The following is a 15,867-nucleotide window of genomic DNA, read 5'->3' on the forward strand; positions in this document are numbered from 1 at the left end:
TAGGAAGACCAGTTATTTCCCAGGTATTATTTCTATATAGGGCCTCCATTTCCTCATTCATTGCCTTTACCCAATTTGGGTCTAAAGCAGCTTCACTATAAGTCTTTGGCTCTAATGTTTTATTAAGATTTGAAACAAAACAATAAGTTTCATTATTAAGATAAAAATAGTTAATTGATCTTTCAATCCCATATTTATGCTTCCCTTCAACAACATAATCACTAAACCTAGTTGGTAAATGTATAGCACGTCCAGACCTAGTAGTCCTAGAAGACTGATCATCAGAAGGATTTGAGTTGTTTGGACCACTTTCCTCAGCCAATGTAGAAGAACTAGGAATCATCTCACCAGATGAAGGCACATGTGTCTCACCAAACTGGTTGCTGACATCAAAGGAATTAGTCTCATCCAAGTATTGGTCTCCACTAGCACCATCCAACCGATGGACATTTCTAAAGTTATCATTACTAGGATTATCAAGTAAAGAACTAGAATACAAAGACTTATCATAGGAAAAAGGACCACTAGAGCACACAAGAACATTCAATTTATCATTCATAGATGAAAACTTTAGTTTGAAAGGAAACACTGATTCATAAAACTTTACATCCCTGGAAACAAAAATAAGATTTGTATCAAGACTAAGTACTCTATATCCCTTTTTATCAGAAGAATAACCAAGAAAAACACATTTATCAGCTCTTTCAGAAAATTTATCTGAATTATTCAGTTTTGTTGCAAAACATAAACATCCAAAAACTCTAAGTTTATCAAATACAGGAGAAGATTTATAGACCAATTCATAAGGAGAAGCACCATTTAAAACTGATGTAGGTGTTCTATTGATTAAAAAAACAGATGTTAACACAGCTTCTCCCCAGTATTTCAAAGGTAAACCAGATTGAAAAATTGAAGACCTTGCAACATTTAAAATGTGTCTGTGTTTCCTTTCTACAATACCATTTTGTTGTGTAGTATGAACACATGATGTTTGATGTAAAATTCCTTTAGACTCAAACAATTGTTTCATCTTATGATTCAAAAACTCAGTTCCATTATCTGACCTAACAGTTTTGACTTTAACTTCAAATTGATTGAGCAAAATATTAAGAAACACAGAAACACATCCAAAAAATTCTTCCTTAGTCTTTAACAAATAAACCCACGTAGCTCTAGTGTAATCATCCATAATGGTCAAGAAATATCCAAACCCTTCTGATGTGATCACTCTATAAGGACCCCACACATCTAGATGAATTAATTCACCAAGACTAGATGTGACATGTTGACTAACAGGGAAAGACTCTCGAGTTTGTTTAGTGTGACATTCCCATTTTCACGGCCAGAAAAGACCGATTTTGTTTATGCTTTATAAAAATCAGAGTTCTTCTTTTAATAAAAATGTTGCGGAATTTGTTCCCAGAAAAACATGATAAATACGTTATTAAAACATTTCCGAAGAAACGTACTTTATTCATTTTAAAACGTTTGGGACGTCATCGTCAATACAGGAACATAAGCATAAATAGAACTTACATTTATTTACACTAGTGATCTACATCTCTTTAAATCTCTCAGTGTAAAGTGACTTCGTATCAACACCTGCGATATAAATAAACTGAGTGGGTCAGGTTGGGAAACCTGGTGAGTACATAGGGTTTTCAACCCACAATAATATAATTATTATGTTTAAACAATTAAAGAATCAACCCAATTACCCATCCCCATTATCTTCTTTAGTCTTAAGGATCTACCCTAAGAATCAGTTATTCCTCGTTTATTTATTCCTAAGGATCATCCTAAGGAATCGACACGAAGTCCATCATTACCAAGGCTTATAGAATATATCTGGTGAACACGTAGTCCGAAACATCTGGTAAACACTTAGTTCAAAAGTAACTAGTGAACACACTTAGTTCAAAATACCTAGTGAACACACTCAGTTCAAAGATACGTAGTGAACACACTCAGTTCAAAAATACCTAATGAGCACCTAGTTCAAAAATACCTACATGTTACGAACCTGCTATCGTTCCACTGGACCGTCTAGTATCATCCATAGTCGTCATCTATATTCCACTAGATGACTGGATCACTGACAACACTGATGTCTCCCATCGTGTTATCACAAAACAACTATTTCATCTACCCATGTTTTACCCAACACATTTTGTAGATATAAAATACATATACAGTTTAAATCATTTAAAACATGTATAAAAATCTTTCACCCAGTATAGACAGCAAGTATTCAGACAATATGCACACACAGCACGTAATTTATATTAAAATACTTCATATCTATGTGTAAGATTAAAGAGAACTATGCACTCACAACACGTAAATTATATAATAAATACTTCATATCTATGTGTAAGATGAAAGGGACCATGCACTCACCTGAGAAGGTGGTGACTCGGTACTCGGACAACGCTTCGTTTACTTTAAAATAATTTCCTTCGACGAAACCTAGTATTATCACCAATAGATTTTAGTCTATTGTTCGCCGATACTAATTAATAGTCTAGCTATTATTACTATTATATAAGCGTTAAAAAATACTTATATAACCCATAATAATAGCCCAAGTATTTATTATATGTTCTTAATAATGTTAATATAATTAAATAAAAACTATATTAAAAATAGCGTAGGCGTAGCTCACTTACAGCGGGTTTTATAAAAAACAAAGATTTGCTTGGAGCAGCATTTCCGAGCCGAAAAGATCTTCTTCTCGGAGCCGTCGAGCACTCCGGGGCTTCCGCCTCGTGCTAGGGAGGTTCCCTAGGCTTTTCGGGGGATTTCGAGGCTAGAGAGAGGTTCTAGAGAGAGAGTAAAGAGAAGAAAGAATGGGAAATGTGTGAAGAAAATGAGAGTGGGAGAGGTGGTATTTATAGGGTGAAAATGGCTGAACTTGGTGCCACATGTCACCATCTAGTGGCAAGACTTGGGGAGAAAGCAATGGCCAAGATTGTGCCACATCACCCATTTTCACACAACACACTTCCGACTTCTAAAATCCGTAACTTTCACATACGACCTCCGTTTTTGATGTTATTTATATCCACACGTAGGTAAAAATAATATCTACAACTTTCATTTTGACCCCGTCAGCTAATTCTCGACCGATCTTAAATTTAACAGTACGAGGCGTTTAGACTGTTAAATGAACGCGAAGAATTCGTAACTCCTTCATACAGACTCCGTTTTCGTCTGTCTTTTTACCGTTGAGTTTCTATTAATGAGATCTTCAACTCTCATTTAGGTCGCATAAGCCAAAAACCGCTCAAACTAAAATTCGAGTTTCAGGCTGTACACTGCTAAGCCGGATCTTAGAAAAATCATAACTTCTTCAAACGAAGTCATATTTGGGCGTTCTTTTTTTATGGATTTTCTCGGTTTAATATATTCTACGACTTTCGTTTAGATCACTAAGGCTAAATCTTGCTCTATCGTAAATTCACTTTTTACGCTTCCCCGGTGCCGTGCCGGTTCCGTCGCGAAACTTCGGCGAGTCATAACTTCTTCGTTATAACTCGGATTTCGGCGTTCTTTATATGTACGGACACCTTGTGACATATACTAAAACTTGGTTCAAATTATTTATTCTAAATAATATTTTGTCGAAAAGTCATTTTCGACCCCTATTATCTCTTGACTAGCCCGGATCTACGGGCGTTACATTTAGCCCTATGACACACATCACAAGGAGGAAGGACACCATTTTCAAAATTAAGTTTATGTTTTAGAGATACTAAAGCTTGGTCAGAGGGGTGTCCAAGCCTATTATGCCATGTAAACTTAGACACACAACAAACAGATGAGGAATGATTAGCATTAAAAGAATTACCTGAAGGCACACTATTCATATAATAGAGACCTATAGATTCTTTACCATTCCCCACCATCTCCTTTGATTGTAAACCCTGAATTTTACAACTATGCTCATTAAAAATGACCTCACAACTACTATCTTTACAAACTTTATGGATAGACAACAAGTTCACATTAAAATCTGGTACAGCAAAAACATCAAACAAAGTTAAAGAATAAGATATGTTCATATTACCAATCTTTTCAATCTTAGCAGAAGTGTCATTAGGGTGACTTACAAGAATATTCAATTTAGACACATCCCCAGTGTCATGAAGAAATGATTCAGAAGCAATCATATGTTGATTGGCTCTAGAATCAACAATCCATTTTTGATAATCAAAAGAAGAATTAAAAGCTTGAAACAAGCAAGTACCTGCCATGTTAGCACTTGTAGGTGCTTCCTCACAGATTTGTTTATCATTTATTAATTGCAAAAACTTGATGTATTGTTCCTTAGTAAGCTGATGAAACTCAGAATCTCCAACAGGATTAGCTAAGACAGGAGTATTAGAACCCACAGAAGTGGTGGTCACAGAATTAGCATAAAAACCCTTTGACTGTTTGACTCAATTTTTTGTTTAAAATCTTTTGGATACCCAATTATCTTATAGCATTTCTCAATTGAATGACCTTTAATACCACAATTTTTACATTGAACAACTTGATTTTTACTCTTATTAGAGTTGTTTGAGTTAAATTTATTATTAAACCTACTATTGAAAGCAGTAGGCTGAGACTTAGAGGTCTGAAGAGAAGACAAAGAACTATTTCTTTGAAGTGACTCTTCTCTAGATAATATGAAAAAAGTAGTTTTGACATTAGGTAAAGGTTCCATGAGAAGAATATGACTCTTGACTTGACTATAGAAATCGTTTAGACCACTAAGGGGGCGTTTGGTTGGCAGGAAATGAATGGAATTCGAGGGAAAAGGATTCAAATTCCCTCAAATTCATGCGTTTGGTTGGACTTAGAGGAAGGAAAAGGATTCCTAAATGAAATAAACTTTCCACCATATGGTGGAAAGTGAATTCCTTCCAAAGTTGGATGGAAAACATTCCTTCTCATCAAGGAAAGTGACAGATTACAAAAATACCCTTTCTACTGATCAAAAAACCAACCACTACTACCGCCTCCACCACCATCACTATCATTGACCACCACCGCCACCACCACCACCACCACCGCCACCACCACCACCACTACCACCGCCATGACTACCACCATCGCCGCCACCACCGCTCACCATCACCGCCGTTGCCACCACCCACCGCCACTACCTCCGACGCCACCACCACTACCACCGCCGCCACCACCACCACCACAGCCACCACCACTACTATCTCCGACACCACTTCCACCCACCATCACCGCCATGACCACCACCACTGCCACCACCCACCGTCATGACCACCACCCACCGCCACTACCTCCGACGCCACCACCACCACCCACCACCACCACTACCGCCGTCACCACCGCTATCGACCACTAGTACCACCATCGCTCCCACCACCACCCACCATCACTGCCGCTGCCACCACCAACCACCATCACTACCTCCGCTGCCACCACCACTACCATCATCGTCGTTACCACCATCGCTGCCACCACCGACCGCTACTACCTCCGCCGCCACCACCCACCGCCACTAGCCGCCACTACCACCACCAACACCATCACCACCGTCGCTGTCGCCACCAGCTGCCACTGCCACCATCAACACCATTTTCTTCACCGCAATCAATGCCACCACCACCATCACCACCACCGTTGTCGCCACCCACCACTGTCGTCGCTACCACCGTCACTGCCCTCACCACTACTGCCACCACCGCTAAAATTTTACCGTTTTTATAATTTTCATAATGTATCTTACTATATAATTTAGAAAACAAGGGAAAATTAAGCAAAACATGCAAAAGGGTAATTATGTCATTTTACATGAATTCCAATTCCATTTCTTGCGAACCAAACAGAATCTGAAATTAATTCCAATTCCATTTCCTGCCAACCAAACAACATATGGAATTGGATTCAAATTCCTGATAGATTCCTTTTCCAATTCCAATTCCAATTCCTTCAGCATCATTCTGCGAGCCAAACAACACCTAAGAAACTGCATAAGTTTCATAAGATTAGAATGATCCTTACATTTAACAGATGTTTCACATGTACACTCAGTAAGACTAGTAAGACCATCAAATTCCTTCCAAAGAGAGTCAAGTTTATTAAAGTAGTCTGAAAGTGAAATTCCATTTTGTTTTAAAGTATTGATCTGTTGATGAATATTAAAAACAACAGATCCATCTGACTTATTATAGGTTTCAAAAAGACTGTTCCAAATATCCTCAGCTACATCAGAATAAGCTTGACTCTGATAGATGGAATCAGATATAGATGACAGAAGCCAAGAACAAACTACAGCATTAGCTCTATCCCATTTAGAACTTTTAGACTCATCTACCTTAGTTTTCTGAAAAGTACCATCTACAAAAACCAAGTTTATTTCTAGCCTTAAGTGCTCTAGACATAGAAGTTTTCCATAATCTAAAATTCTCATTACCAGTTAATTTTATTGTAACAATAGTAGCAACAGAATTATCAGAAGGATGAAAAAAAAGAGGATCATTAAAATTAACTTGATCATCCTTTCCACTACTACCAGGAGACTCAGTAGGACCAGCCATAAGAACAACACAAAGAACAAATAGACAATATGATCTTTCAAGCAACCAAGACTGACTCAATAGAAACAACCAATTAATCAGGAAAACAAGAAGTACAAAATCAGACTCATGTATTGACTTAGAGTCCAGATGGTCACCACGTTTGTCGGGGCCCAAGACAATCAATACAAAGTCAAAGGAAAAAAAAAAAAAAACAACTGGTGTATGTAAAACAACCAGGATCTCCCGATCACAAGATATAAAAGAGAAAATAGGGAACAAGAAAACCCTCACAGTGCTTTGAAGGACGAGACGAAGATGAATCGACTCTGTTTGTCCATTCTCAACGTAGGGTTTATCGGTGATGAAATCCGACCCCTAGTGAGTTATTTCAAACTAAACAGATTAATCGATTGAAGAAGAGTAGAAAAGTGATCGATGTTCAACTATCAAGCGACCAGAACAAGTATCAGCCACGAACACATGCAATGAACCACAAAAAACTCTCACAGTACCAGGATCATAGAGATCGTAAAGAAAAGAGATAAAACCCTAAATCGATCGACCAGAAATAGCCTGAGAAAAGAAAAGGAGTTAGAAACAACCTTTTAAAATGTTGTTCTGAGTCGTAATCCTTCGAAAGACACCGACGAACATGATGAAGGAGCCTTAAGCTCTAATACCATGTACGAAAAGATAAACTCAACAATTTCCCAACATCAACATTTCATTCACTATGAAATAGTTGGTTTACATCAAACAAATACAAAAGAAAACTCACTACATTAACTCTCTTACACTCAAACAAGAAACTTGATAACAAGTTATTATAGATCTAAAGCTCTGTAACGAACCCTTACAGAAACCCTAATCTAGAGAGAAAGAGAAAACACTAAAAATATCTAGAGAGCTTAGCAATTGAACGTGATTAACACGTTAAATACTCTCGGAGCAAGCAGCTCCATGGAGCACCCACACCCGAATAGGGTCCGCGTGTAAACCCGAAGATCACACCTGCACATTACATTTCACAATACACCCTATAGAATAGTAAAAAAAAAAATACAAACCTTACCTTTTCTTAATTAATGTTAAGTTTGAATAAGAGAATATATATTTCAACACTATATCTTCACCATCGGAAAAGCAAGGACATGGATTTTAACCGGTTTCCTTGATAGAGCATGAGCAAAGTGAAGAACTTTTCTTGAAGTGGGTGTACAAAAATCAATAGCCCTAAATTAAGTAACACATCACAAAATTAGTCGATAATACCTAAAGAAAATGGGAGTTGTTGGACATTGTGAGGAAGTTGGCATAAGAGAAATCGAAGCAGTTAACGGAATCAATAGATGGAACTCGATTTCTCCTCCCGAAGACAACAGGTCGCAGGTCGCCGATGATGAAGGTGGCGGTCACTAAGGAGGCCGACAATGTAAAAGAAACCGGTGAATGTTGTTGTAGCGGTGGCCGACATCAAGCAGGTGTTGCTCGATCAAGAGAGAAAGGGATGAATGGGTTGCGATCGTAAATGAGGGACAAGACTTAACTTCTTGATTTTAAGGTGTAGAGAGTTACAACGACGACTTGGCCAACTGGGAGCAAGAATTCGAGTTTTTTTTAGCATGGTTGGAGGAAAGGAAATTGAGGTTGGAAGGTATATCGATCAGGCCTAATGGGTTGATTTTGAGAGGAAGACGAATTATAACACTTTATAAACAAACTTAAATAAATTATAACAATAAGTTCACTTAGTTACCATTAAACTTAAATAAATTATAATAATAAGTTCACTTACTCACATGGTAAGGTCTATGGTTTAGGAACTAAAGGTTAAGGATTTGAGTCCCATGTCCTTATTTTCTCCTAAAATCTAATTTTTTTCTCCCAAAATCTAATTTTTTTTAAATTGTAAAGAACATGCCACATCAACATGACGTAAGACCAACAGTCCACTTGACTCACCACCTCACCAAGCAGTCCACTTGGTGCCATCTCAACAAGTTATTACAGGTAAAAAAAAGGTTAAAATGATTACAATAGCCAATCCTTATCCTTTTTTCGTTAATAAATTTTAATTTAGGACTAATTTATAGATCATAAACTCATCCACCAAATATCAAAACTTCAAGATTTTTCTAAAGATTTCCCTTATTGATTATCCATACACCAATTAGGGAATTAGAGATAAATATTGAAACCTTACCATGACAAAAATTTGGGATTGAGGCGGCAGGGGTAAAATGTCTATGATCGGATCAATTGGTTCTAATTGTGATATCAAATGGTCTGAATCAAACCAAGTCCAACCCAACCTCTTACCAGATCCAGCAAGAGACATATTAAACAGCCTATGATCATGGACACCCGCAAAGAACAAAGTTATATATTTAAAAAATCGAAGTGAGCTGCACGCATCTTACTACTTGTGTTTGTATCAAAACTCAAGAACATTTTTTTCCTAATTTTCATAACAAAATAACATCTTTTAATTCTATTTTTAAGTTGCTCCAACAGGGGGTACCTTTCCTCTTGACCTAAAATAGAGCAGAACCCCTGTCTACAACCTTTATCTCAGAACTTTACAGCTGTATAAACATCACGTCACAAGTCTCAAAAGGAAGTATTCCATAGAGCAGACACGTCTTCCCCACATCGCTTGTGAACATCTTTAATCCTATCAGCAGATCTGCAAATCCCGCTGCAACTCCAATCAAATGATGCCACACATACGTTCCCTGCTTGAGCCTTCCATTCACAATCTACAACAACATTTAAGTGTTGTTAATAGGACATTAATTTAATTTTTTCTTTTTTACTTCTATGGGCTTAATGAGTTACTTAAGCACTTTACTTCTATGCATGTTTCTTTTTTCACTTAATATGGACAAAATGGCTTAATGGGTCAATTAAGGTTATATTTTATTTTTAACGAATCAATAAGTCAAATAAGTAAGCTTCCCAAACTCAGTTTAAAATACAAATTATCAAATAAGGATCTAAAGTCATCTATCTACACATGTATCTAACGTTTCAAATCCTTACAACCTCGAAAATCATTTTACTAATATTAAATTATAGTTTTCACAAGATATTTTTTATAATCATATATAATGTATAAAATATTTAAAAAAAAAAAAGAAAACGTCAATTCAAAAAAAACGTTGACAAGTCATTAGTAATTATTCAACTTTGAACCACATAACTTTCAACAGACAAAAAAGATGTTGTCGATAATTAGATTTGAAAAGTAAAGTCTGATAACTTTTTAAGATTAAAACTAATGCAGAACCTTTTCAGCTCGAACATATTTAATAAAATATATACTGTGATCTATAACAGTTTTTAAATAAACCACGTTTATATTTCCCTTACATTTGTTATTTACCATCGTTTCTACGTGTTTTTTTTTTTTTTTTTCAATTAAAAAAGTCAAGGAAATGATGCATTTCCATTAACATCTAATCTTTTACCAATTTGCACGCATTTATGATTTATACCTTCATTTCATTTCCCAAAATGTGACGTTATTTCCTAAAACATTTCTTAAAACTCATTTACCCAAACAACATTTTATCAAGAAAACGTTTATGATTATTATTATTATTACCTGGTGGTGTTCCACAACACAACCTCCTATCATCAATGTGCTCCACATCCAGTCCAATAAACCATGATCCAATTGAGACATCCTCATTCGCATATTTGTGTAGAACATGTCTACAACATTCCAAAAGATCCAATAATGAGATCCAGAATATTGATTACATAATAATTTCTCAAGTTCTTCATGTTTTTTTGTAGAATAATTTTTTAACATCATGATCATTTATAAACACAACACTTTATAAAAAAGAAAGAAACATGGGCTTACTGGTTTATAGAAATATAAGTAGCTAAATCTCTTGAGATTGCATATAGTTGACCTGTAGCATGACGAAAATACTTGTTTCCTTCTTCACCAAATTTCCAGTGTTCGGGTTCATGATATCTCACTCCTCTATTCACAAAACAACCATAATTACAATCATATCATTCTTTGTAATATAACTAAAAAAAAAACAATAAATAGTTAGTTTCAAAGAAGAGATTCGGCTTACTTATGAGCAAGAACGGGGCCCGATTTCATGCAGCCAACATACACGCGAGGCTTTGACTGATATCTACTTAACGTTGCTCCAAGTGTACCTTCACACAATAATTTAGCTTTGTAAATGACAAATCATTAAAAAAAACATAAGACTCACCCTATTTGTTACAAAACAAGTTGTACCGTGTTTGACATACATTGGACTGTGATGTGACCGGTCTCAATGGTCCCAAAGCAATTAGTCCAATGCAAGTCAAACACAGTAAACATGTTTTGTAACAAAGAAGGTGAGTCTTATGTTTTCTTTTAATGATTTGTCGTTTACAAAGCTAAATTACCTATATTTACATGTACATCATCATCAACTTTGACATAAAAATCCGCATCCCACAGAGCAACAGCTGTAGTTATGTACTTTTTTGTTTTTGCAGATAATTCAAGGTACCCTTCAATATGCTCCAACCTCAGAAAATCTCCATGCTTCTTTTCTTCTGCTTCAATAGCTCTATCAAGAATACCACCCGATGTAGCACTGAAAATAAAATAATTCATCAAACATGAATTACATGTAAATAAGATTGATATGATTATTAGATACACTGTGTTTACCTGTGACCTATCACAAATCGCATAATAATACCCTTTTCTTCCTCGAGCTTTTTGAGTTTATCACCTAAATTTATAATGCAAAAAGAACTTAATCAATAAAAAAGTTGAAATAATATTTTTATATGCATGAAGTGAAAAAAAAAATAAAAAAATAAAAACCTTGAGGCATCCAAGTAGCACGAACAGAGTCTCGTCTTTTTCGGCTGCTAAAAGCTGTATTAATCCCAATAACCATAAAATATTTTCGTTTTTTAATGGGATTAAGGAGTGACAAATCATCAGATATTGGAGATCCTGTAACTATGGAATCTTGCATTGCTCTTGCTGCTACTAATTCCATCTTCAACTTTGAAATTGTTTTGTCTAATGTTCTGCATCCAATAAGTTTTTAGGTTGGTGTTTGGTAAAGATGGAATCAAGGAAGAAATGGAATGGAAATGGAATTAGAAAAAGTTGTTTGTTTTGTATGATGGAATGGGCAATTGACTCCTTCCTTTTTATTACTTCCATTCATTAGGCAGCTGTTTTTTATTCCATCTGTAATTTTGTTACTCAGGGACCATTTCTTTATGTTTGTCTTACACACAGGGACCATTTCTGTAATTTTGTCTTACAAAGGGACCATTTCTGTAACTTTCTCTTATATAGGGACCATTTCAGTAAATTCATTTATTTCTTACAGAGGGACCATTTCTGTAAATTTATCTTAGATGGGGATCATTTCAGTAACTTTGTTGCACAAAGATCATTTCTGTAATTTTTACTCACATAGGGACAACTTCTGTCATTATGTCTATTTGAAACAATGAACTATTTATGTATTTTCTTTTTACACAGGGATCATTTTTGTCATTTGAAACTACAGGGACCAAATGTGCAATTCACTAAAACAAAGAACAAAGACCATAGCTCGATTTGACCTATTTAAAATATTGGTAATGTTATATAGTATAATAATAGAATTATAACTAAATAATATTTAGAATATTGTTAAATTATACCTTCGAATCTTCCATCATATGAAATCCATAACTATTTTTTGAGAGACATAAATTATACAAGAAAAGGTAAATATCAAAAGCTTACTGGACAGCGTTGTGCGTTTTTGAAACTTCCCCAATATTGTATTTAGAACCCCTTCTTACATCATTCTACCAAAAACCAAAAATCCCAAAAATTTCGTATGAGAAATGTATAAAATTAGAAGTAAAACAAGTGATACGCTCATGTAAATTGTAATTAGTTACTCACTGATTTTGTATTGCAATCCTCTGCCAAAAATTTGAGATTTTCAGCTTCGTTTCTGGTTGATCTTGATATGCCTTTAGCTTCTGGCTCTTTCCACATTCTATAACCACAAGATTTTAAATTAGTTCTTGATGTAATTCAATATCATGAAATTCTCAAAAGTAATCATCAAAAGCAAGCCAAAAAGATTGCACAAAACCCCAAAACTTTGGGTAAAGATTAGAAAAAGATGAATTTTTATTTCAGGATTCGTGAACCACACTCAAATTTGTGGAATTTAGGGTCAAAATCGAGAACATACCCATCAAATTTCTACACATGTTATGCAAAATAGATGATTATACAACTTTCAAATAAGAAATCTTTTTGGTGCAAAACCTGTCGGTGAACAGCATTCCAGCACAGAAGCAACTGATGCAAAGAAAAATACTCAATTTTCTCGACACCAAATTTCTTGAATTCGACTCTGGTCCACCTCTGTTCTTCCAAGAAGCCATGGCTGAAATCTTTCGTGTAAAATCAATTAAGCTAATTTAAAGCACAAACCCATGTCGTGAACACACCCAATTGATCAAGAAACACACCCCACAGTCTGATTGATTTCCAAATTACAATCTTTTTAAACCCTAATTAAAGATATTTGCCCTGAAAAGTGAACTCTAATCTTCCTCGTTTGCAGGATGCTACTTGAAACGACTGAACATGAGTGAGTTGAGGGCAGTTGTGAAGTGTCAAAGAAAATGGTGGTTCGGTGGAATATTTTGAGAAGGGAGTCCCACCGACATGTAAACAGTGGTGGCGATGGCGACTTTATATATGTCTCCGCCATTGTAGTGTAATAATAGTTGTATTTGCCGTGTACAACCTTCTTTGTCTTAAACTTACTATTTTGGTTTTAGTAAAGAAAAAGGTGTCTTTCACTAGAATAACGAAAACGAGAGACTATTGCGAAATGATCTAAAGATATTTGCGACTTTTTTTTATATATATATTTTGTAAAATACTCGGTTTTTTAAAAAAAATAAAAAAAAATTCGTTTTTCAAATTTTCTAGTTTATTTACAAATTTGTCTGGTTTCATTTATTTATTCTTCCTAGTGATGTGCACTTCATGATGGGTAACGAGTAAAAAAAATCTTTATTAGGTTATAAGAAATGGTGGCGACTATGTAGAACCCTATCTCCTCCCAAATATTGTCCACATCAATCAAGAATAGAATGTGCCAAGAGGAGAGACTCGTGAAAATTGTGCTGAGCAACTTTTGCCTCTTTTCGTGAAGAGGGGGTAGTATTCTTAGGATGTGTTCGGATGGGTCGTTCGGTTTGATCCGATCCAATCAAGTGTTTGATACGCAGCTGACTAGTCCGGTCAGCACTTTTGGCTGACTCGCTCCAGTCAACCTGTTTGATAAAGGGGCTAATCCTGTCAAACCCAGTCCATTAGTCTGATTCGGTCCTAGGTAATTGGCTGATTCGGTCCACGGTAAAAAGGAAGCTGACCGGAACATTTCCTCACTTTACCCCTGATTCTTTTTACGCTACATCGTGAGGACGTGAACGACAATCCCATCGTTTCTCTATCTCTTGCTTCTGTCTTCACCGGGTTTGCAGCTCCCTTTTGCCATCGTCGACGCCTTCTTCATCATGATTCTTCCTATCGGGGACTTCTTCAATCACTGGTAACCTCTTACGTTTTTAATCTTCCTCTTTAATCGGTTCATGAAATCGGTTTCACTAAATCATTTTTGAAATCTATATACATAGTGTGATAGGTAAACATCTCCATCAATAAATGGTTTTCATAATTTTTATGTGTGAAATTCTGATGAATATATATATGAATTTAGGGTAATTTCTTTGCTGATCGATTTTTGCTCCTTTTTGTTGTTTGGTTTTTGCTATCAGTTGATACACTTGTGTATTGTTGCTCCGTTTCCACCATTTCCAGTGCCACATTTATGGAAAAGATAAAAAAAAATTGTTTGACTCTTTGAATTCCCACCGAGATAGATTCCATGTGACTCTTTAATTCACATGTAAGGAAATATAAAGATTTGGTATTATGATTAAATAAATCTTGTATCATGTTGCATTATGTTATGTTGTTCGAACTTGCTCAACAGATTAACCATTCACAGATTTCATGATATATATTCTATATATGTTAATCTCTATCTCTCAAGTGGTGCCAATTGAAACTTGAATGGACCCAAAAAGGTTGAACCAGGAGAACCTTATGAACATAGAAATGGTCTTGCAGTTTTTTATATTAATATATGTTGTTATTCTTGTTAAAAAGATTTTTATTGTTGATTTTAAACTTTTATTTTTATCAGGAAGAAGAGTCGAGAATGATTCAAATAAAGGTGAAATATTGAATTGAAAGTCAAAGTTGGTGTTCCAATTTGCTTCATAATTTGATTAAAACAAATAATTCATGTGTTTTTTTATTATGTTCACTTTGCGTATGTATATGTATCATCAAAGTTCATTGCTTTTACTGGAATCATGAATAAAATTCTTCATTATTTTTGGTACTATAAAGAAATTTCTATCAAGCGATAATATGGTCATTTTGCATCATTCATCACAACTGGTCAAAGATATAATCAAACAACATGGTTTCAGTCAGATGTGGACTCGATCAGAAGTTCTAATCCAATCAGCACTAACTCAATCAGCAGTAACTCGGTCAACAACTATCAAACGATCCCTAAATTCAAATCGATTTCAGTTTTTCAAAACATTGATCTAAAATAGTCCAAATTAAATTCAAATCCGATCCGATCCAACCAAATTACAATTCGATTGGATCGATTTTTATAATTCGGTTTCAAAACGGAACATTTTAAAACCACATATAATTAAAATATCAGTCAGTTTTATAGAATAAACAAAAACAAATTATTTGGTTACGGTTTAAAATTTATAAACAACTACTAAATAGATATATTATAGTTTAATATTTTATAAATAAAAACTTTTTAGATAAAATGCATATTAAAGTTTTTTATTAGGTGAAACATTTTGAATCTATTCCAAAAATAAATTACTAAATTAATAAATAATTATAGACATGCATAAATAAGAAATTGTTATTCGGTTCCTATTTTATAAACCAAAACCAATCCAAAATAATAATTCGGTTTTGTTGAAAACAATCCAAAAATCTGAATATTTGAACCAAATAGTCAAATTCAAATTATTAAATTGGACAATTCGGTTTATCCAAATAATGAACAGCCCTAGTATACCCTCAACAAGTCGAGCTCTACGTCACCGGTGCCAAACCTTCACTTCGACTCCACGTACAACCTTACGGGTATTTATGATAATTTTACAAAAAGTTAAGAGACACGTACAGTTAAATTACAAAAAA

At 35.0% G+C, this 15,867-nt stretch overlaps 1 protein-coding gene across 1 annotated transcript; it reads right to left on the reverse strand.

Moving 5' to 3' along the window:
* Nucleotides 1–8,916: 8,916 nt before the first annotated feature.
* LOC145015150 (putative beta-1,3-galactosyltransferase 2) lies at nt 8,917–13,329 on the reverse strand. The gene is made up of 10 exons (XM_078973595.1): nt 12,868–13,329; nt 12,493–12,589; nt 12,328–12,392; nt 11,401–11,612; nt 11,242–11,305; nt 10,971–11,164; nt 10,643–10,730; nt 10,417–10,542; nt 10,153–10,262; nt 8,917–9,304 (listed from the first exon to the last, which is right to left on the reverse strand). Exons 1-10 carry the CDS (start codon nt 12,984–12,986, stop codon nt 9,156–9,158), a joined length of 1,224 nt encoding a protein of 407 aa, XP_078829721.1. The 5' UTR covers nt 12,987–13,329; the 3' UTR covers nt 8,917–9,155.
* Nucleotides 13,330–15,867: the final 2,538 nt, after the last annotated feature.

The sequence above is a fragment of the Lactuca saligna genome, chromosome 9 (genome assembly GCF_052625555.1).
Source record: "Lactuca saligna cultivar CGN05327 chromosome 9, ASM5262555v1, whole genome shotgun sequence".
Taxonomy (NCBI): domain Eukaryota; kingdom Viridiplantae; phylum Streptophyta; class Magnoliopsida; order Asterales; family Asteraceae; genus Lactuca; species Lactuca saligna.

Bases quoted from the DNA above. Each gene is read 5' to 3' on its own strand.
- LOC145015150 (XM_078973595.1), bottom strand. From the start codon at position 12,986: ATGGCTTCTTGGAAGAACAGAGGTGGACCAGAGTCGAATTCAAGAAAT. The intron at 12,393-12,492 runs GTGAGTAACTAA...GGTTTTTGGTAG, and splicing joins AGGATTGCAATACAAAATCA to AATGATGTAAGAAGGGGTTC. The intron at 10,731-10,970 runs GTAATTTAGCTT...TATTGTGTGAAG, and splicing joins TGATGTACATGTAAATATAG to GTACACTTGGAGCAACGTTA.